Source organism: Sus scrofa, chromosome 4 (assembly GCF_054392235.1).
Source record: "Sus scrofa isolate SSC_HxYL_T2T_F1_AM1 chromosome 4, Sscrofa_HxYL_maternal_Yorkshire_Landrace_v2.0, whole genome shotgun sequence".
Classification (NCBI taxonomy): domain Eukaryota; kingdom Metazoa; phylum Chordata; class Mammalia; order Artiodactyla; family Suidae; genus Sus; species Sus scrofa.
In genome coordinates, this window is record NC_139386.1 from 79614171 (window position 1) to 79635583 (window position 21413).

The following is a 21413-nucleotide window of genomic DNA, read 5'->3' on the forward strand; positions in this document are numbered from 1 at the left end:
CAATTGCAGACACAGTCTGTGCCCACGTGGAAAATTGCAGCCCTCGAGGTTATCGTGTCATTGCCGGCCATCCAAAGGCATGCTCGCTGGCTTGTTGGAGGTCCAGACTCGCCCCCGAGAGGCGAGAAGTTTCCACCTCATTATCTTGAACAGCAGGAATTCTAAATTCTCTCTTAAAAAATAGGTCGGTGTTGGGGGGCACAGGAGGGCACTAAAGCTGCAACCATCTGGCTGGTGATGAGGGAAAATGGCTGTGTTATCACAGAAGGCCCAGCACCCGAAGTGGGTAATTAGTCATTTTAACACATTGGCATGTTTACATAATGAAACATCTATCAGTGGTGGGTTCTTAAATTTTATTTTATAATTTACATACGGTAGCATTGACTTTGTTGAGAGATGGGTCCGTGAGGTCTTTTTTTGTTTGTTTTATTGAAGTCGAGTTGATTTACAAGGTTCTGATCATTTCTGCTGCACCACAGAGGGACCCAGTCCTACCTATACCCACAGCCATTCTCTCTCAGATTCTTTTCCCACATAGATGATCACAGCGGTCTGTGAGATTTGATCCCAGCCATAACCAAGACAGAAAAGTTCCCTCACTTCCAAAAACTCTCTACGTAAACATCCCCCAACCCCTAACCCACTGGTGACTGCTGCTCTATTTTCCATGCTATGGTTCAGCCTGTCCCAGAACCGCAGATAAGGGGCAGGATGGGGTATGTAGCTTTTCAGCCTGGTTGCTTTCAATTAGCAAGATCAGCAACAATTTAAAGCATTTTAAGCAATAGCACAATTCCTAGGCTTCTGAGAACAAAGTCCTCTTCTGCTTCACAACTTCTGCAGGCGTGAACCGGGCTGCGATAGAGGAGGTGAGAGCTCTGCAGCCTGCTCCTCAGCCCCCAGCTCCTGCCACCTGCTTTAACCTTTTCATCCTAGAACTGAGGGCGCCGTGGTCCAGGGAGAAGCAGAGACGCAGAGTGCTCAGGGTGAGATCAGGGCGAGAATTCTCCAACCCTGATTCTACAAGTGATCCTCTCTTGACCTTACTTCTAGCTACACGGCAATGCAAAGCTTCTCCTAAAATGAAAACCCAATTTTAAAATCAGCTACATATAACATATTTATTCTGTAGGCTTCCTCTTCAATGTCAACTTCAAATGAAAATAAATCCTTAAAGAGGAAAAATAAGACAAATTCCAGTATGACCAGTCTCTAACCTTACAGAATGCTTACCTCACATCTTCAGCCATTTGGGCTGCTGTAACGGAACACCCTAGATGAGGGCCTTGAAACAGAAGGCATTTCCCTCTCATGCTTCTGGAGGCTGGGAGTCCAAGGCCAAGGTGCCTGCAGATTCAAGCCTGGTGAGAGCCGGCTTCCTGGTTCCTAGATGGCGGTGTCCTCATAGAAGAGGAGGGAGCAAGGGAGCCTTCTGGGTCTCTTTTCCACGAGCACTAATCCCATTCTTGTGACAGCTGCCCCCATGACTTCATCACCTCCCAGAGGCCCCACCTCCAAATATCATCACACCCGGAGGCAGAATCCCATGGACGAACTTTAGGGAGACACAAATATTCGGACTATAGCACTTCCTATTATGCATCATATGAGATAGGGAACTGCTCCAGAATTTGAACAGTCCTCCCTAGAAAGTTTAAGGAAAACAAGCAGGTTGTGATTTAAGCAAAGAGCACAGATACCCAGCCTCTTGCTAAGTCTCTCTGACCCTCTCTTCAAGATCGGCAGAGACTTAAACATCATGTAACTAATAAGCAACAATACCTGTATTGGCTTCCGTTTTGCATCTAACTCTAAAAAAAACTTGACCCGGAAACACATCATGGTGTCAAGGTGGCATGTGTTTGAATGAGATTTAAGGGTTTCTTCACAGAACTCTCTGGTTTCCTTAATTAAGCCAGCCGTGGAAGTCAGGAAATGTGTCTCACTTCAGTTACTCAGGATGTCTGTACCTCTGTCCATCGTACCCTTTTCAGACCATACTCTGCCCCAAGTGAAACCATCTTCCCCAGCTCCTGCTAAAGAGAAAGCCCCTAAGGGTTGGGGACCCCCATCTGCCAGCATCCTCAACCAGAGATGGACTTGGACACAAGGGTCTCAGTCCAGAGTGTGGGTAATAAACCAGACCTGGGCTGGCACAAAATGACAAGCAGAGCCACCCGAACGTCTCCCTTGTAATTCAAATCAAACATTTCAAACTGAAGTGAATTCTGGTTGTTGGAGCCGAAAGGTCACGATGCAGAAGACACGACGAGGAAGCTAGGGTTGCGAGGAAGCAGAAACCTGGGAAGTAGATGATGTTGGATGGAGGGGGAGCTGAACCCTGTGGGTTGTGGTCAGTGTCAGGAGCTGACCTCTCCCAGGCCCGTCATTTGGGGTTTCTGAGTCCTCTGTACCCGCAATCTGTGTCAACCATCCTGGTCCCATTGCTGGAGGCACTTGGATGGAGGCTCTCTGGTCTGTGAACCCAAGAGCTTTAGATTCTACTGCAACACACACTGATGGCCAAGTTGCCCTCACTGACAAGAGTAGGTGGTAGGATTTCTCAAGTACAAGTTCAAAGATCTGTCTCTTAGCACCAAGTCAGATTTAACATTATGTAGTGAATACATGAGGGCAAGAAAGATGGCTTAATGAAATGCCTGAATAAGAATGTTTTAAATAGAGAGCTTCCTTTAAACTCTCAAGAGTAAGCAGCAATATAGACAATAACTCACAGATTATTTCCAGGTAGAATTCCAGGCACAATTGCTTTAAATAAAAGAAGAGGCACTTTTGCAATGAACACATGTATAGAAAATCACTGCTAAAATATTTAAGAATATTTTTCACCCCTTTAATATTTTTCTCATGCTTTTTTCCTTCTCCTGAGATGCTTTATGTATCATGTTCTGTTCTCAATCGCTTATTCATCCTTCAAGGGACAAGTTAACACATTTTCTATCCAACTTTCCCAAGCGTCCTTGTTTTAATTGGTGTCCTATTTCAGAGTGTAACTGAACTTTTTTTTACAGTATTGATCACATTCTGCTTATATTACCATCCTTGCTCTGCTTGTATACTGCCTTTTCTCTCCTGTAAGTCTTTCCAAATCAGAGACTTCTTCCCATTTAGTGTTAGAAGAAGGAGAGACCATCTGGAAATGTTAAAGCATTTTTTTTTTTTGTTCACAGGTTCTCGGCTGTGACGCTCCCCCCTTTTCAGCCATAGGCGCATCGGCTTCCTCAGGAAGGAACAGGGTAGTTACAGCAGAGAAGCAAAAAGAAAGGGTCAATAGGCTTGTCAAAGACAATATAGATCCGAGATATTTCAAATGACAAGAGAGCCTCTTTTTAGGGGAAAGAGGAGTACATGTTAATCAAAAGATAATGCCGCAAAGACGCAGGTGTAACGCACAGGTAGCTGACAGTAACGAGAATAAATAGAGACCTAGGCAATTCTGCAGGAGGGGATTGGGGCTGGCTGGTTTGCAAGGGCTGGGGGATGAAATAGACAAGAGGAGAGAGACCACAAGGGTAGATGAGACCCAACAGCGCCGCCTGGACCACAGCATCAGTGGCCAGCCCTGGGCACGAACACTAGGGCAGCACCAACACCAAAATCCCCATCTGCCTGAGTCTGCTTGGCTGCCAAAAAAACCAGACACTTACTTCTCACAGTTCTGGAGGCTAGAATTCTAAGACAAGCATTCTGCCCCATTGGATTCTCTGTGAGAGCTCCCTTCCTGGCTTGCAGAGGGCAGTCCCCTCCCTGTGCCCTCAGGCAGTGCTCGTGGGCGGGACAGGCTGGGGAGCAAGCCACCGGTTTCTCTCTTCTAAGGGCACTAATCCTGGTGGATCAAGGCCAGCTATGGACTGAATTGTGTTCCCTCCAAAATCCATATGTTGATGCTCTGACCCCCCAGGGCTACTCTGCTTAATCCCACTGGGCTGGTGCCCTTATAAGAAAAATAGGAGACACCAGAGCCAGTGCTCACGATCTCTCCTTCTCTTCTCTCTCTTCCCCTCCCTCCCTCCCTCCGTCTCTCCCTCTCTCTCTCTCTCTGCCATGTGAGGACACACAGAGAAGATGGCTGTGTCTACAAGCCAGGAAGATAGTCTCACCAGAAACTATATCAGCCAGCACTTTGATCTGGGACATCTCAGACTCCAGAACAGTGAGAAATATTTATTGTCTGAACCACCCAGTTTGTAGAGTTTGTTTGGCACCTCCGAGCTGACCGATATGGAGCCTCATCTTTATGACCTCATGTGACTTTCATTTCCTCCTCAAAGCCCCATCTCCAAATACAGTCACATCGGGGGTTAGGACTTCAGCATATGAATATGGGGGACACACATTCAGTCCACAGCAGGAGATATTTCAGTGGGGTCCCACGTGTGGCCTGCCCTAGAGCTCTCTTGGGAACAGTCTTCATGGACACCTGGAGAGGACTTGCCACCTTCACCTGTCTGCACCTGCAGGAACATACCTGCTGGCACCTGCCCTGACTGCTCAGCAGGAACATGCCTACCTCCACCGCAGACCTAGCTCAGCCCACCCTAAACTGTTCCACGTGGGGAGCTCCCGTGTCAATGGCAAAGGACTCAAATAAATGCCTTCAAGTGGGGGGGAGGGCCTCTGGGCTCCCTAAGCAACTGGTGGTGGTGCCACCATCCTTATGTTATGTGACAGCACAAGATTGAGATTTCTGTCTACCGCTGAAAAGGGAGTAAAACACATCCTCCACTTCAGACTATTCATTTTATACCCCTTATGTTGTCATTCTAGAAAGGTCTGTTGAGTTGGATTGCACAAGTTCCATTTTAAAATTGGCTAGAGGAGTTCCCATTGTGGCTCAGTGGTTAACGAATCCGACTAGGAACCATGAGGTTGCGAGTTCGATCCCTGGCCTCGCTCAGTGGGTTAAGGATCTGGTGTTGCCGTGAGCTGTGGTGTAGGCTGTAGATGAGGCTCTGATTCCACTTTGCTGTGGCTGTGGCGTAGGATGGCAGCTACAGCTCCGATTAGACCCCTAGCCTGGGAACCTCCATATGCTGCAGAAGCCGCCCTAGAAAAGGCAAAAAGACAAAAAAATAAAATAAAATAAAATAAAATCTTCTATAAACTTAAATATGCAAAACAAGGTCCAAATTAAAGAGATGAATTTTTTCTCAAGAGCTCAAGAAAACAGTGGGTGGAAAATGAGTAACACAGAACCACACTGCTGGCCGAGGAGAATGACATGATTACTTCAATGCTATTCTATGACTTATTACTTTAAACCCATGCTTAATTACCAGTAGTAACAGAGATTACTACTGAGGCATGGATAATTGCAGATTTTTCTAAATATTAATGTGGCCACAGATTTCCATATATATTCCCATTATAGCTTTCAGAGCCATACATCCATTTCACACTGTTTCACAAACAGTGACACAGACAAAAGCAGGTTGAAAAACTGGCCTGAAAAACCCATAAAGATGTTTGAGAATTCCCCATGGGCATAGTTCTCTCCGACCTTGGCAGCACCATATATTGTAAGGATGTAGAAGGAATTCTGCTGAGAATGTTGAGTTTGGTTCAACCTGAATTAGAATGGATGGTTTAACGATGTTCTCCTGAGTCTATGAAGGTCTCTCCATCTTTCTTTTTCTTGTCCCCAGTGACAGCATCATGAGCATTCGGCAGGACCTTTTTGTGCTTCAGACTTAAGAGCCTTAGTTTTTAATGGAACGTTGCATCCTGGGAATGAGGATGACACTAAGGACTGGAAAGGGACATTGATGACGACTACATCAGTCACATGTTCACTCACTAACGTACGAAGCAGACATCTATTGTTTCAAGTTCAGAGACCTGTGTCTGTGTAAGTTCTCAAATAATCCTTCCTGGGTGAGAAAGGCACATTCTGCTGCCTGCCTCTCTGCCTTTCCCTCCCATCCTGCAGGTTGAAGTGAAGAGAGACACAGGCTAAAGTCCAGATGACGGGCTTGGAAGCAATGTGGAAACTGGGAGGAAGGTGGTGGGGTGAGGGGAGCAGTGGGAGGGGCATTGACGCTGAGAAGACAGGAGAAAGGCTCTGGAAGAAAGAAGACTTGGAGACAGAAGAAATGTCAAAGAGGCAGCATCAAAGATAGTTGCACCTGGAGTTCCCGTCGTGGCACAGTGGTTAACGAATCCGACTAGGAACCATGAGGTTGCGGGTTCGGTCCCTGCCCTTGCTCAGTGGGTTAATGATCCGGCGTTGCCGTGAGCTGTGGTGTAGGTTGCAGACACGGCTCGGATCCCGAGTGGCTGTGGCTCTGGCGTAGGCCGGTGGCTACAGCTCCGATTGGACCCCTAGCCTGGGAACCTCCATATGCCGCGGGAGCGGCCCAAGAAATAGCAACAACAACAACAACAAAGACAAAAAGACAAAAAAAAAAAAAAAAAAAAAAAAAAGATAGTTGCACCTTGATGACTGGAATTCTGTTCTTCATCTTGGAAAGAATTCCTGGAAATTTTTTAAAAACGTTCTAAGTTCCTGGGAGTTCCCGTTGTGGCTCAGTGGTTAACGAACCCGGCTCGTATCCATGAGGATGTGGGTTCAATCCCTGGCCTCACTCAGTGGGTTAAGCATCCAGCCTTGCCATGAGCTGTGGTGTAGGTTGCAGATGTGGCTCAGATCCTGCGTTGCTGTGGCTGTGGTATAGGCCGGCAGCTACAGTTCTGATCAGCCTAGCCTGGGAACCTCCATATGCTGTGGGTGTGGCCCTAAAAAGACAAAAAGACCAAAAAGAAAAAAAAAAAAAGAAACCTAAGTTCCTAAAAACACTGGAACTGTAGGGCAGATTTGAGCAGAAAATGGTGCTGGTATAGGTTACAAGGCTGGTAAAATGTTATGGGAGATGAACACCATTCAGAAACTGGGAGAGTTACCTCTTTTTCACTCTTCTATTAAAGCTTATGAAAAGGTCCAGCCATGTAAGAGGAAGTTCATTGGCATAAAATGAAGCATTGCTGCAGGATGGGAGAGAAAGCAATCCTTCCTAATTTCCCAAACTTATTAGCATTGTACTGTAAGGAAGAATAAAATAAGAACTTCAAGTCTGGGAAGCCATTTTTGAAACAGTTCTATAATAAAGAAAAAAACTAAATTAGGTCCGTCTATTTCTATTCTTATGAAAATTTTATTTCAGAGGAAATAAAGCATTGTACGATATAATCGTTGACATGTTGAATGTCTAATTTAATGAGACCTAAAATTTTGAAATTCTATAAGAGAAAAAGGCTACATAATTATAACTGATTTTACTCATTATTGAGGAAAGGTTATGTCAATAAATTTAATGAAATAATAACTCAGTAAGCTCCCCAAATGATATACAGGGTCTCTCAGACACAAATCATTAAATGTGGCAAAGGAAGGCATTATTCGGCGAGAGTTCTGGAATAGAAAATCAAACTTAATTATATTAGAGGGTAAATTGCTCCTAAGTTACTGTCTGTTCCCCTGAAGTCTGGCAACATGACTGAACTCTGATCCCTCGCCATCAATTAATGTTTAAGCAACTGCATAAGATGAACAACCACAGCATGAGTTAACTTAATTTTGCCTGTGGTTGAAGCATAATTTGCTGTTCCCCATTACTGTAAAAGCCATAAAACCATATTAGAAATGTCATATTGAGAGATGGACACAGTGACTCTGAACTGGACCTTGTCTCTGCGGCTGTGATTCTTTACGCATAGGATGGAGCTGGTGTTTTGCCAGCTCTAATCTTAGACGTCGTAACTATTTCATGTCACCCTATTTCACGTCCTTTACAAATTCATCCTGCGCGCTGTGCTCCCACTCCCATTTTTCCTACTACAAAGTGCAAGCCCATCACGTCCAGGAAATCTCTGTCTGTTTATTGCTATGTTCCCAGGGCTCAGAGCAGCAACAGGGACCAAATGAATGTGAAAACAAGAAGCTGCAAAAAAGAACTAAAATAATCGAACAGGGGTATGAACGGAATAACAGGATAAAGGTTTATTGTGAAACTCTTACCTCATAATGTGCATCCACTCCTCTGAGCCGTAAGTTGGAAGCCCTGGTTCTGGATTTCCAGGCCATGGAAAGTATGACTCATCTAACAGGAAGAGTGGAGGCCCTGATGTTGATGCTCGGCTCCTGCACTGCCTGCTCTCTGCCCCCAACACCACACCACACTCATGTTTATGAGCAAAATCCTTAGACATATTTTTATGATAAATTTCAAGATGGCTCCTTGCTCGCAGCTGTTACCGTCCCCACATCAGAGGCATATATCCTGAGAACTCTAGATTCTTTATTTTTGAAACTCAACCTTCTGAGAGCTAGCTCTCTCTCTGTAAAAGTTAGACCTATTCATTCTTGAACTTTTTCACACTTTTCAAAAGTTACTAGCTATACTTCACAAAGCTGTAAATCCCCAGTGGTGGGTTTACCAAGAGTGTCAGCTAAAATAATTCACATCCCCATACAAGCGACGTGGAGCCAAATGACAGCTCACTTTTTGCTTTCCCAAAAAAGAAAAAAAAAAAAAATTGACGCTTTCAACCTGACCTTTTAAAAAAAATCCCTGTGCACCAAACTTCACAGACGTAGGAAATGTGCTAAAGAGGGGAGTCGGTCTTGGGATTCTTTGCAAAAAAAGACCTTGCAAGGCTCTTGCCCTGAGATAGGCCCAGGGGATAGGCATCATTCAGCCATTTATTCCACTAATATTTACTTAGTTCCTAATGGGAGCTGGGCAAGTGCTTGGCCTTAAAGGTTCTGGGCAAATAACCGGGACACGGGCCCTTTCTGCCTTCTGGCAAGAGAGATTTTGCTAAGGCAAATTCAGTGATATGGGAGGAATATTAAAGAAGGACAAAGGTAAGGTGGGACAGTTCTGTGAATTAAGGGGAATTTAAGACTTTCCTAAGGAAAAGACACAGTCTGAGCGATTTAAGCAGCGTAAAGGCAGAAAGAAAGAAAACGGTCCTTAGGATCCTTGGAGCCCCTTCAATATCTGAGTCTGGCTCTGACTACTCCCATGCAAGTTTGGAGGAAAGCAAATGATCCCAGCTTGGGTAAGATGTCACCCTCAGTCCAATCAGCAGCTGGTCCAGAGCAGCAGGGCGAACATTAACCAACATCAACCATCACTGCAGAGCCCAGGCCCATGGGCACAGTCTTTAATGGGCTGGTTAGAGGCGGAGACACGTCCTCTTAGGAGGAGGTGGATGAGGAAGGAACATTTCTGGCACAGGAAATGATTTTCTCTTATATGCAATGCCAAAGATGTCTTTGCTGGAAGTAGAAGTAGCTCCTGAGGATGCTGAAAGCCATACTGAGTCAAAGGACCCAGCAGTGAGAGAATGACCGAAGTTTGACTATTGGCAAGTGGCACCCAAAGGACCAGCAGACCCTTGTGTCATGACTATGCCTGACTCCAGTGGAAGAAGACCAAGCAAAATCATCAAAGGGACCTGGGGCGAGTCAGGGGGTGACCAGGTGCAAGCTTCCAGGGGAGGCCTCACCTGGCGGAGTTTCATAGGCTGGTCCAAGAGCACTGCAGTCAGAAATGAGGTGTGACAGCCTGTGCAGGAGGCTGCCAGCCAGCCAAGCACATCAGAGACTTGGACCAGGTTTTCTATCAGGGGCTGATCTCATGGGCTGGCTCTGCCTAGAATAAACCCAAGTTTGGGCTCACAGGAATGCGAGGCTTCCTCATAAACCACATTTTTTGTACAAACAGTTTGGAGGTTCTCACGGAGCCACTCCTTTGTCCTTTAGGGGATGCTGGCAACAATTCTGATAGCCACGCTCCCAGACAACTAGTCAAGGGCCAGCTTTGTGAATGGATATTTCACAGGATGGTGGGCAGGCTGGCTATGTTAACTCTTCCTCACACACAGATCTGAGCAAATGCCCTCACTCTCTTCCTACAGGAAAAAGGCCACATTTGTGTCCACACACTGGGGTGCCTTGTCTATTGAGTGATCTTTGTGAAGCAGAGGCCATCCATTTTCACAGTTGATTCTCTCTCTTAAACATGGTTCATTTTCCTTGAGTTTGGGGGTCTTGTTAATATAAACCATCCCTGCAGAGCTATGATTTGTCCCCATGGCTGTAGATACGCCTGCTTCTTTCATATCTCCAGATCTGTGTGCCATACCTTCCTACTGAGAATGACTGCATTTGCAGGGGTCAGTTGTCCTCTGTACAGGCTTAAAGGTCAGACTTCAGGGATGTTTGCCTGCTCCATGCATGACTGTACAGGTACTGTATGCATCCTCCTCTGAGACAGCAGCAGTGTCTTGAGGGTTGTACAGGCCAGGTCCGCCCCGGCCAACCCTGATTACCCCAGTCCAGAGGATGGAGCAGAAGTTTCTCTTCTTGTCTCAAGATGCCTCTCATAACTCAGGTGGCCTCTTCTCTCTCCATCTTTCTCCTCTCCCCTTACCTACACTGGCTTCACTCTCTTCTGTTGCTCAGCACTCTTCTCCAGGGTCTCAGCTCCACTCCACCAGTGATCCTGGGAGTCCTCAAGGGACATTGACCATGGAGCTGAATGCATGAAGAAAAGCAGCCTAGTTCTCAGCGCATCCTTCACAGTCTGTAGCATGGCTGATCCAAAATACGAACAAGCCTTTCTGCTGCTGAGGTTGTTTGCCTCTCATAGCTAACCCCCAAGCTTAATTTGCCCACAGAGCCACTGCTTCTGTATCCTGAAGCCTCCCTTCTCACTAGAGAAGGGAAAGGAAAAATGGTGAGTAGGACAGAAAACTCCTTCCTGCCACCCGTGACTTCCCACTTCTAAGCACGCTGACTCTGCCTTTGCTGGCGGCATAGCCCCTCTTGACTTTGAGAGGCCCCTCCTCCTGGGACTGTGCTGGGGACAAGTGTGATTTCTACACCAGGGGGCTGGGGTCCAGCCCTGATTACCGCTGATTTTATCTGGACATTTTGCTCTATAGACATGGTCTAACTTGAGTAACTTTGAAAGGGATTTCATTTGAAACAAGACTGCTTAAGCTTGAATTGCAGCCAGGCCTTCTCGAATGCTGGTGGAATTACTTTCAATGAGAAATTCTAATGTAATTTTCTGTACCTCCTTGAGAAAAATGAAATCTCCCCTTCTGCTGTTCCTTCAGCTCACTAGGAGGCTGAATGTCACAGTGTCTGGAAAAATTAGCTAGCTACACTTGAGTAATCGTTTTTAAAGTTATCTTGCAAAATTTTTACAGCTATAAAGAATAGTGTTCCATTTCCCCAAACTATGCTCAATCATATTCTCTCTGATGAACCGCGCTTATCTCGAGGGAAGGGGCTGGAAGAGAAGAGGACTTAACGAAACCGTCGCCTTTTATTCTTTGTGTTTCTATATTTGAACATTTTATGAGCATATGTATACATAGTATGCATTATATATTAATGTAAAATACCTTTAAATCATTTTGAATAATGTTAGAGTTCAAGATATATATGCTGACCTCGAATGCAGATTTTCATTATACCATTAATCCTTCACAATCAACCACCCCCACTGCTTAAAAACCATTAACTTCTGTTTACTTGTATACTATGTGTGATTGTTGCTGGTTTATTAAAAAAAACTCCATTTTATTCCAGTTTTTTTCAAAGAATGAAGGGCTACCTACAAGGCCATCTTTCAGATTTGAGCTGTAGACTAATAAGCACGGTAATGATTGCTACCTTTTACTGAAAGTTTACTATTGACAGTGCCCCTAGTTGCCTTTTGCAGGGGGGCACACCTGCAGCACATGGGAGTTCCCAGGCTAGAGGTCTAATCAAAGCTGCAGCTGCCGGCCTACACCCACAGCCACAGCAACGCCAGATCTGAGCTGTGTCTACAACCTACACCACAGCTCACAGCAACCCTGGATCCTGCACATCTGAGTAGGGCAAGGGATCGAACCCACATCCTCATGGATATTCATCAGGTTCTTAACCAGCTGAGCCACAACGGGAACTCCTAGTGATGCTGCTTTGATGGTCCTTTGATCATATACTAGATGGTGATAACAAGTGTATCTTGGTTCTGAAAGTGAAACTATCAAATATATGTATAAGTCCTTTTTTTTTTTTTTTACATTGAAAAGCCTTCCACTAAATACACTTTGCTGTTACTATTAAGATTCCCAAGCACACGCTCCTGGTGTAGTTGGGACTATTCCCAGAGCCTCGGTGTGGCTGAAGGGCCACAGACTGACCTTGCTCAGACTTCAGAACCTTTGAACCCCCACAATGACTTGAGATCTTGGGTGTGAAGCCTGGTGTTAGGTGGTCTAGATGCGTCCTTCCTGCCAAAGCTTCTTGGTAAAATCCTTTGTTCCAGATCATATTTCCTTCTAGAGGACAGTTATGTGTTTTTTAAATTTTTATTACTTTATTTGGAATTAAGGAAAATTTTATGCAAAACATGCTTTTGCAAAATCGTTTTGGAAAAAAAAGCAAAGCATCCAATATTCCTGCGGAAGGAAACTGAGAGGAAAAAACCAGAGTCACCAGAGCCTGGATGAGTTTTCTTACCCTTTGCCATTTGGAAGGGTGGGCGAGAAACCATGTATGGATGGAAAGTAGGTTCATCTTTGCCTGGAACCCGGGTGGAAAAGCTCATTATCTCAGGGGCCAGGCCACGCATCTGAGGAAGCCAGCAGGTGCCAGGGTGCCCGCAGCACATCTGACACCACCAAGGAAAGCAAAGGCGCAGTTATAATTGTACCAGGGCATCCAAAGAATGAGAATATAAAATCACTTAAACTATTTTCTTCAACAATTTTTAACTTACATGATAAAGAACCCGGCCTGATCACTCCAGTGATGCTTTCTAACTGGAGGGTTCTCTCATGTGCATATACAACTATATTTTCTTATACCTTTTAAGATTCATATTTCCCCCTCCCCACCCCCACTCCCAAGTAAGCTGGTAGCTTTGCAACTTACATTGTGTGTGGGATCATTATCTCAAAAATCCATATCTGCTATAGTTAAACTCTTTTTTATAACTTTTGTATCATCCTCAAAATCCTCATGCTTATCTAGCTTCTTTTTCTTTAGGACAAAACCAACGACAATAACAGCTATGGCTCAGATTATGATCTTATTTGTGAGGTACAGTGGAAAAACATTGAAAAGGGGAAAACATGCAGTAATCAAATGATGTGCCTTTATCTTAGGCACTGACAGGAAGGTTCTGTTCCTTCACTGAGAAATTTGGCAGTAGTGCCTCAGACAAATACAAGATATCAGTGTTGTGTGACTTTCTCTTTTGTGTGTGTGTGTGTGTTTTATTAATAATTGTTTTCCAGAATGGAAATGGGTCTAGGATTCTGGTCTTTGTGCTTTGGTCATTGATTGAGCTTCTTGGCATCATTCTGTGTTTCTTTAGCTCCCAATTATGATAAAACACAAAGGGTCCAGTAGCTTCTAAAGGAATTGTAGGAAGTAAACTAGAATGTGAGGTTTAATCATGTAATATAAGATGGATTGATAATTAACTTGATTTATCTGGTTAATTATCCATGATAATTGACTTAATTTTATAAAGACATATGCTGTCAAGACAGTACAATATACCTGAATGTTGATGGTGAAGATTCATAGAAGGAAGAGCAAAGAAATACAACTTATCTTCATCTTCCTCAACCTCGACTTTTCAGTCTTTCCAAAATAATACGTACAAACCCATGTTCCACGATGTGAAAGGAAACTGAAAGGCTGAAGAACATTTACTGTAAAGTAGAATACCATAAGGAAAGGATGGGCCAAATAAACTAAGAAAAAGTGGTAAACCAATTAGAAATTCCACCACCTTGGAGAAGTGAGGTGTGTGTGTGCGTGTCTGTGTGTGTGTGTGTGTGTGTGTGTGTGTGTGTGTGTGTTAGTCTGGCACAAATGTAAATGTCTGGGGTAGTTTCCTTTCCACCTTTTGGCTCAGTCCTAACATGGATGTTGAGGTCCATTCTGCTCTGTGCACAGGGGACTTTTTAAAACCGTGAACTCACTGATTTCTAATTCTAGGAAGTGGGCTCTTATCTTTTATTGATTTCTGTTTATATACTGAAGGGGCAGCTTTTATGCCTACAGCCAGGAGTAATACGTCATGTCCCATGTATAACTAATATACATTAATATATTAAATGATATGCAAACCAAAACTAAACATATATACTTCCTGCTCTGATCATGAAGTAGCCTGTACTGGACAGCCTTCTGACAGAACACAATTATAAAAATTGTAAGAATATATAAAATTATGATTGCTGTCTAAAGCACTGAGAGTCATCAAAGGAGACAGGATGCTCAAAATGCTATGGTCCCTGGGAGAAGGTCAGGGTGAAGAACTCAGCTCCATTCACCCTGGTTTCTTCCTTGAGGATGCTTGTTACTTCATAGGCTGTGGAAGAATGCCAGCAGGAATTTGCAGTCCTATGAGACTGAGGGGAGGGAGGTTGGATCCAGGACTGTCTAAGAACCTGGGTCTTTCTATCATTATTATTATTAAAGTATAGTTGATTTGCAATGTTGTGTCAATTTCTGCTATACAGCAAAGTGACTCAGTCCATATATATGTAGACTTCCATCTATATATGGAGATTGGATATATTTCCCTGTGCCATAAAGTAGGATATCATTGCTTATCCATTCTAAATGTAATAGTTTGCATCTACTAACCCCAGACTCCCCGTCCATCCCACTCTCTCCCTCTTCCCCTTGGCAACCACAAGTCTGAAGAACTGAGGACTTTATGGGCCAAGTCCAAGCAAGGAAGGGATCGCAGGAAAGTGAGTCCCACATCCGTGCACAGCCTCTTCTAAAGTGTTAGCCAACTTCTAAACTGCTCAGTGTAAAAAGACCTGAAATCCTGCAGAAGTGGTTGAGACTGTCGAGTATGGGGCAGATACTTTAATAGCTGCAAGGCGCTGGGAAGACAATGGTGCAGTTCAGAGTCTATTAAGATGGACACAACCTGGTCAACACCTCAGGCTCTCAGCCAAAATCACAGAAGGGCCACAGAAATAGACTAGCCCTACAAACCTAAAACTAGGTCATCTGCTGGCTCTTTATCTATTTTCAGTACCAAGCTTCACCATTTCAGGAGGAATAAAACACAGTTCCAAACATTTATGAATTTTAGTCGGCAATGTCTAGCATCCAATCAAAAATTACAAAGCATGCTATGAAGCAAAAGAAAGAATCAAATGGCAATATATTCACACAGTTTAGGACTTAGTCAGCTCACCTGGAGGGGGTATACCTGAGCTGATGCTCCCAGGAAGACTGAGAAATGGAGGGGAAGGCAGGGATCTAGGGAAGAGCACAAACAAAATGACCCAGCGTGCACAGGGAGCCCTCACCAGTTCCATGCGTGTTACCAGTGAGCAGTGTGTGAGTGAGTCAGAAAGTGGCCAGGATGGGACAGGGTCTGAGCCACTGAGGGTATGTGCTTTAGCCTGAAGGATCTCACACTGCTTTACCCATGTAACCACTTATCTTCAATGAAATCTCACATCCAAGTCACAAGACAGATAAAGACTTTCAAGTTCAAGGAGGAAAGGCCTTGTGAAAGCTGGAAAATTAGCACCCCTTGAATGTCACCCCAAACCCTGATTCTTCCCTATTCCAAGAGCTTCCTCCACTTAATCCATTAAGTTTCAGTTTAAGAAATGACTCTGGGGAGTTCCTGTTGTGGCTCAGCAGTAATGAACCCAAATAGTATCCATGAGGATGTGGGTTCAATCCCTGTCCTTCCTCAGTGGGTTAAGGATCCAGTGTTGCCATGAGCTGTGGTGTAGGTCACAAACATGGCTCAGATCTGGCATTGCTGTGGTTGAGGTGTAGACCGGAAGCTACAGCTCTGATTCAACCCCTAGCCTGGGAATTTCCATATGCAGCAGATGCTCCCCACCCCCCAAAAAAAGAAAAGGACTCTAAGTGACAGGTAGACCAAAGAGACTTCACAGCTGAATGCTATTAGCCAGCCTCCTGCTTTCAACAATGACTCTGGGAATGGAGTGGAGATAAATTTTAGAAGATCATGATGGCAAAAAGCGAAGACAGATGAGGAGGGTGAGAAACTATGGCAGTGGTGGGAAGGCTGGCTTAGGTGTGGGGTTAGAGAAATGCTTAGGTGGTGAATTGGGACAAGCTCATGACAGATTGGATGGGGGAGTGAGAAAACCTTACCTTGTTTAAGAAGAGTCCCTTCAATGTGAGTGACGATGGGGTTTGGCCTGGAGGGCGCCCTCTAAAGAGAAAGACTGAGTTCCTGCACTTGGAAGTGATTTCAGAGAGGAGAGTGGTAGGTGTGTGTGGATGTGGGGAGTGGGGCGCGGTAGGCAATGAACTAAGGAGCAGATGGAGAGACCAGGAATCGTCAGGGCTGGTATTCGGAACACAAACAGACATAACAGGGCTGGTATTCAGAACAAAAGCAGACGTAACCAGAGACTTTCAAGAGCCATTGCTCACTGAAGAGATCCAAAAACATTCAGAGGCCAGAATAACTTACGAAAAATAGGTAATTGAGAAGAACTCTGTCTCAGCTCTAATAAATAAGCTTTTGTAAAGGGTTATTAAATGGTTCAAGTTCCAAGGCTTTCCAGACGGCAGTTGATCAACTGCAGAAACAAACCACTTCATAAGCAAATAATCGCCTTAATTTTCTGGGAGACAAGACACAACAATACCACCAGAAAGATGTATTGTTTGCACTAACATTTAATACTTAGTCTGGCAACAAACCAAGAAAATGGAATGGGTCCAACAGAATTTTCATTAGGTACATTTCCACTGCCTTGCCTGAGCTTAAAATTTTCCTTTTAATTATGAAAGGAATGGGAAAAAGAAGTGTTCATCAGACGATCCCCATTATCCTTGAAAGTTGTTTCAGTTTCAGCAAATGTTTCACACAGCGTTCTTTGTGTTGTGGAGAGATTTATCTGTCTGCAAAGACTGAGCCCACTGATCCCATAGGAACTCTGTGGAAATATTGAATATAAGAGTTTCTCACTTATGTGCAGTTACATTCTATCTTTAAAGCACTTAAAAATCCAATGATGGGTGTTCCTGTTGAGGTTTAGTGGGTTAAGAACCCAACACAGGGTCCGTAAGGATGCGGGTTCAATCCCAGGCCTCGCTCAGTGGGTTAAGGATTGGCATTGCCACAAACTGCAAGCTACAGTGTAGGTCACAGATGCAGCTTGGATCCTGTGTTGCTGTGGCTGTGGGGTAGGCAGGCAGATGCAGCTCTGATTCGACCCCTAGCCTGGGAACTTCCATATGCCACGGGTGTGGGCCTAAAAAGAACAAACACACCTCTGTCTCCTCCAACATGGGATGAGAGGCAGTGTTTAGTGGACAGAGTAGTTCTTTGAGTCCATCTCCCCTAACTTCGCATCTACCCTCGAGATGGGAGATGACCCTAGCTGAGCCATAGGGTGAAGAGGCTTAAGAGGCCGACGGCTGGGTGGGATCCCACTGCTGCCACCTACCCTTCATGTCTTGGCTCCTCTCGCAAATGGGTAGGGACAACCAGAGCAGACGGCTGGTGAGAAGTGTGGGTGTGACAGTGGGCAAGCTGTTCCCATAGGGCCCGGCCTGCACTGGGTGTTCAGGCTTAACCCCCGTCGCCTCTTTCCCTAAAATGGGTCTCAGTGCCGTCATAACAGGGGAATTGGTTCTAAGTGACACTGACAGAGGAGCAGTCAGGATCGTTTGGAGCCGCTCTCCTCTCTTGGGTGTTCCCGCTTCTCTGGGGATCAGGGGCATTGGTCCCATCACTGTGGGAGGCCTTTCTAGTCTGTGCTTGACACGTCACATGTAATGCCTATCAAAATACCCTATCAAAGTCCATTCCTCTGATCTTATTGGCTTCTTGCTACAGCTGCAAAGATCAAAATACCCTATCAAAGTCCATTCCTCTGATCTTATTGGCTTCTTGCTACAGCTGCAAAGTCTAGATCCTTTATTGTAAACTAGAAAACTGGGGTGTAGAGGGGACAGGCGACAATCCCAAAGTCATACTGCTATGCCTGGCAGAGCTGGAACAAGCCCCGCATCTCATGCTGAAGGCACCTGGCAGCCCCCACTGTGCCTCCCCCGGGCCTCCCTCCTCCAGGCCGTGTCTCCTGGAGCCTCTGTTATTCTGCACCCGCCTCAGATGTTCCCCAAATACTCCACCTCCACTTTCAGCAGAAAAAAAAAAAAAATGTCTTCTAATGCATCTCATTGTGACACTAGAACTGATACTCTTCCAGGAGAGGCAGACTAAGGCCCCACCCCAAGCAGAGATGCAGCAGCCCTGATCCCTAGAACCTCTGAGCATCGTACTTACATGGCAAAGGGTCTTTGCAACCAGGGTGGAGGTGAGGACCTTGAGACGGGGGCACTTCTCCTGGCTCATCCAGGTGGGCCCCAGGTAATGGCGTGATCCCTTTGGACTGGAGAGACTTTCCCGGCCGTGGGTAGAGGTGGGTGACTACGAACAGAGGATCAGAGAGATGCGACATCTCTGGTTTTGCAGATGGAGGAAAGGGCACAGACCAAGGACTGTGGACAGCCTCGGGAGCGGCACAGACAGACGCCCGGTGTGCCAGGGCTGCCATAACAGGGCACCACACATCGATGGTCCCACGACAGAAATTTATTATCTTGTGGTTCTGGAGCTAGAAGTCCAGGCTAAAGCAGCAGGCGGGGCTGTGCCCCTCCTCTCCCACCCTGCAGGTCCCTCTCCACGCTTCCTATGGTTCCCTGGCTTGTGGCAGCAAAACCCCAATCTGCACATGGCTTCTCCCTGCATGTGTCTGTGTCCAAGTTTCCTTTTTATAAGGACACAGTCCTATTGGACTAGGGCCCACCCAACGACCTCATCTGAACTCAATCCTCAACTGCTAACATTTTTCTCCCAAATAAGGTCACATTCTGAGGAAGACGTAGTTACCACTTCAACATACCTTCTTTTTTGTTTGTTTTGGAGGGGAAGATACAATCAACCCATAACTACAAGGACATGGGTTCTCCCCTACAGAACATTCTTTCCTCCCTAAAGAAACCCAGGCCTGCCGATCGCTTGATTTTAAACAATGAGCAGCAATGTGGACTTCTGAACTACAGAACTGTAAGATAAAAATGTGTTTTTTTTGGTTTTTTGGTTTTTTGAAAAAAAATTACTATAGTTGATTTACAATGTAATAATGTGTGTATGAATTTTTTGGGGTTTTTTTTTTTTTTTTTTTTTTTTTTTTTTTTTGTCTTTTTAGGACCTAACCCACAGCATGTGGAAGTTCCCAGGCTAGGGGTTGAATCAGAGCTGCAGCTGCCGGCCTACACCACAACCATAGCAACATGGGATCTGAGCCGTGTCTGTGACCTACACCACAGCTCACAGCAACACTGGATCCTTAACCCACTGAGCAAGGCCAGGATCAAACCCACATCCTCACAGATACTGGTTGGATTTGTTTCCACTGAGCCACAGTGGGAACTCCAATAATGTTTATTTCTTAAGCCACTATGTTTGTGTTAATTTGTTATGGGGGTAATAAAAAATTAATATATTTCCTCAAAGCCATTTCCAATTAAAAAAAAACCAAAAAACAACAGAATGCTAAATGATGGGGTAGTGATGACAACCCGCAGAAATCTCAGAAACATCTGCTAAGGATGACTTCCCACCACCAGCCAACTCACGACATCCCAGGAGCCGTTTCTCCCTTGTTCCTACTTGAGAAGGGAAATCACCCAGCAGACAAAAGTCTGCACCTTCTTTTCTCTAAATGCTCATACCACAAGGACGCGGGCTATGGGCGAGCTGGTGATACCCACGCAGGCTTCCTCCTCCTCATCTACAACATTATCAAATTAACTTCCTCTGTTCCAGCAGAGCCAGTCACCCAGCGTTAAGCTAATGGAAAATGTGTGCGGAATGAAATTAGGGACTGACTTGATCAATGAAATGGGGGACAACTGGATCCACCTTGTCTTGAAACCAAAGTGCCATCTTGAAAGCAGAAAGCAAAACAGCAACAAAAAGATAAAAACCCAGGCCTATTTCAAAGGTGGTTAAAATTAGGAACTCAGAACACAGCACACAGGCTGGGCCTGGCGTTTGTGCAGCACGGGGCCTGATCGGTTTTCCAGGTTGAATAAGGGCGCCTCCCACTGGGTCCCCTTCAAGCGACAGATCTTGCAGACATGGTGGCAGTGCGGTCAGTTCACATTCAAGCTGTCGTTGCGCTTCCTCTGTAATATCTACACGCTGCTTCCACGGATATTTTAACGTAACCTTGGCCAAGCGTTCTTTGGTCTTTTAAAGGCCGAGGGTTTGGAGCTGGATTGAGTCCCGGCCCTGGAAATGGACAGTCATAATGAAGTGTCAGTTTGCCTCCCATCTGCGCCACTGGGAGGCACCCAGCACATCAGTAGCACGTGGCCCATAGCTGCTGGGTGCTAGAGTCGAGAATGTTCTGACCTCTGACCACGGGACAGCAAAACATCATACGTCCCAGACTCTCACTTATCCAGCTGCTCACCTGATTGCCTAGTAAGTGGCTCAGGCTTGTGACCATGTCTAGTTTCCTGCTTCCTGTCTCGTAGCTACCCCGTCCCTTCCTCCACAGCCTGACACTCCGGGAAAGTTTAGCATCTCAGTTAATGGCCACTCAGTGGGCTCAGGTCTAAAGTTTAGAATAATCTTTGACTCTTCAACTTTCTTCATACCTCAGCTCCAATACATCACAAATTCTGTCTCTTCTACCTCCACATGCATCCAGAATCTAAGCACATCTCAATACCTCCATGGCCACCGCCCTGCTCCAGGCCAGGCTTCTCATCAGGTTATGCTGAGGGCTCTTCCCCTTCTGTCCACTTTGTCTTCACAGGCTTCAGCCTGTTGTGAATGGTGAAATTTCAATTAACCTATGAAAATGCAAATCAACCCCTAATTGCTCAAAACTTTCCAGCAGCTCTCCATCTCACTTACCAGAGCACCAAAGCCCCTGCCTTGACCTAAGAGCTTTCAGGATCTGGCCCCATCTCCCTCCTGCCCCTCCCTCTCTCCTCTGCGGCCACACCGGCACCCCTGCTGTTCCTGACTGTTCCAGGCTTGGTGTGATCTCAGGGCCTTTGCACTGGCTCCCCCTCTGCTGGAAAGGCTTTTCCCAGGCCACCTCCTGGCTCCCTCCTTCTGCAGCTTTGAGCTCCTGCAGAAACGCTGCCTCCTTAGTGAAGTCTCTCCTGAAGCCTTTCCGCTTTATCTCCCTCCCCCATTTTATCGGCGCCGTTCCTTTCCTACCTGCTCTCTCCTTTATTCTGCTTTCTGCCTGACTTTTCCTTACTGGACTGTAAGGACCATGAGGACAGAAATGCTGTACTTTGTCCCTTGCTGCATCTG

General features: G+C 45.5%; 1 protein-coding gene across 5 annotated transcripts; it reads right to left on the reverse strand.

The window, feature by feature from the left end:
- Positions 1-339: 339 nt before the first annotated feature.
- On the reverse strand, positions 340-18821 carry LOC100514834 (uncharacterized). Of its 5 annotated transcripts, XR_014843811.1 has the most exons (6): positions 18357-18817; positions 15264-15328; positions 12551-12613; positions 8039-10564; positions 1237-1648; positions 340-1080 (listed from the first exon to the last, which is right to left on the reverse strand). XR_014843811.1 is itself a non-coding variant. In XM_085022342.1 (4 exons), exons 1-4 carry the CDS (start codon positions 18625-18627, stop codon positions 10461-10463), a joined length of 591 nt encoding a protein of 196 aa, XP_084878468.1. In that variant the 5' UTR covers positions 18628-18819; the 3' UTR covers positions 7156-10460. The 5 variants fall into 5 exon arrangements, 2 of the variants coding, with proteins under 2 accessions (XP_084878468.1, XP_084878469.1); XM_085022342.1 differs by lacking the exons at positions 340-1080; positions 1237-1648 and having other exon boundaries at positions 7156-10564; positions 12551-12701; positions 18357-18819; XM_085022343.1 differs by lacking the exons at positions 340-1080; positions 1237-1648 and having other exon boundaries at positions 7156-10564.
- Between the last annotated feature and the right edge of the window lie 2592 nt (positions 18822-21413).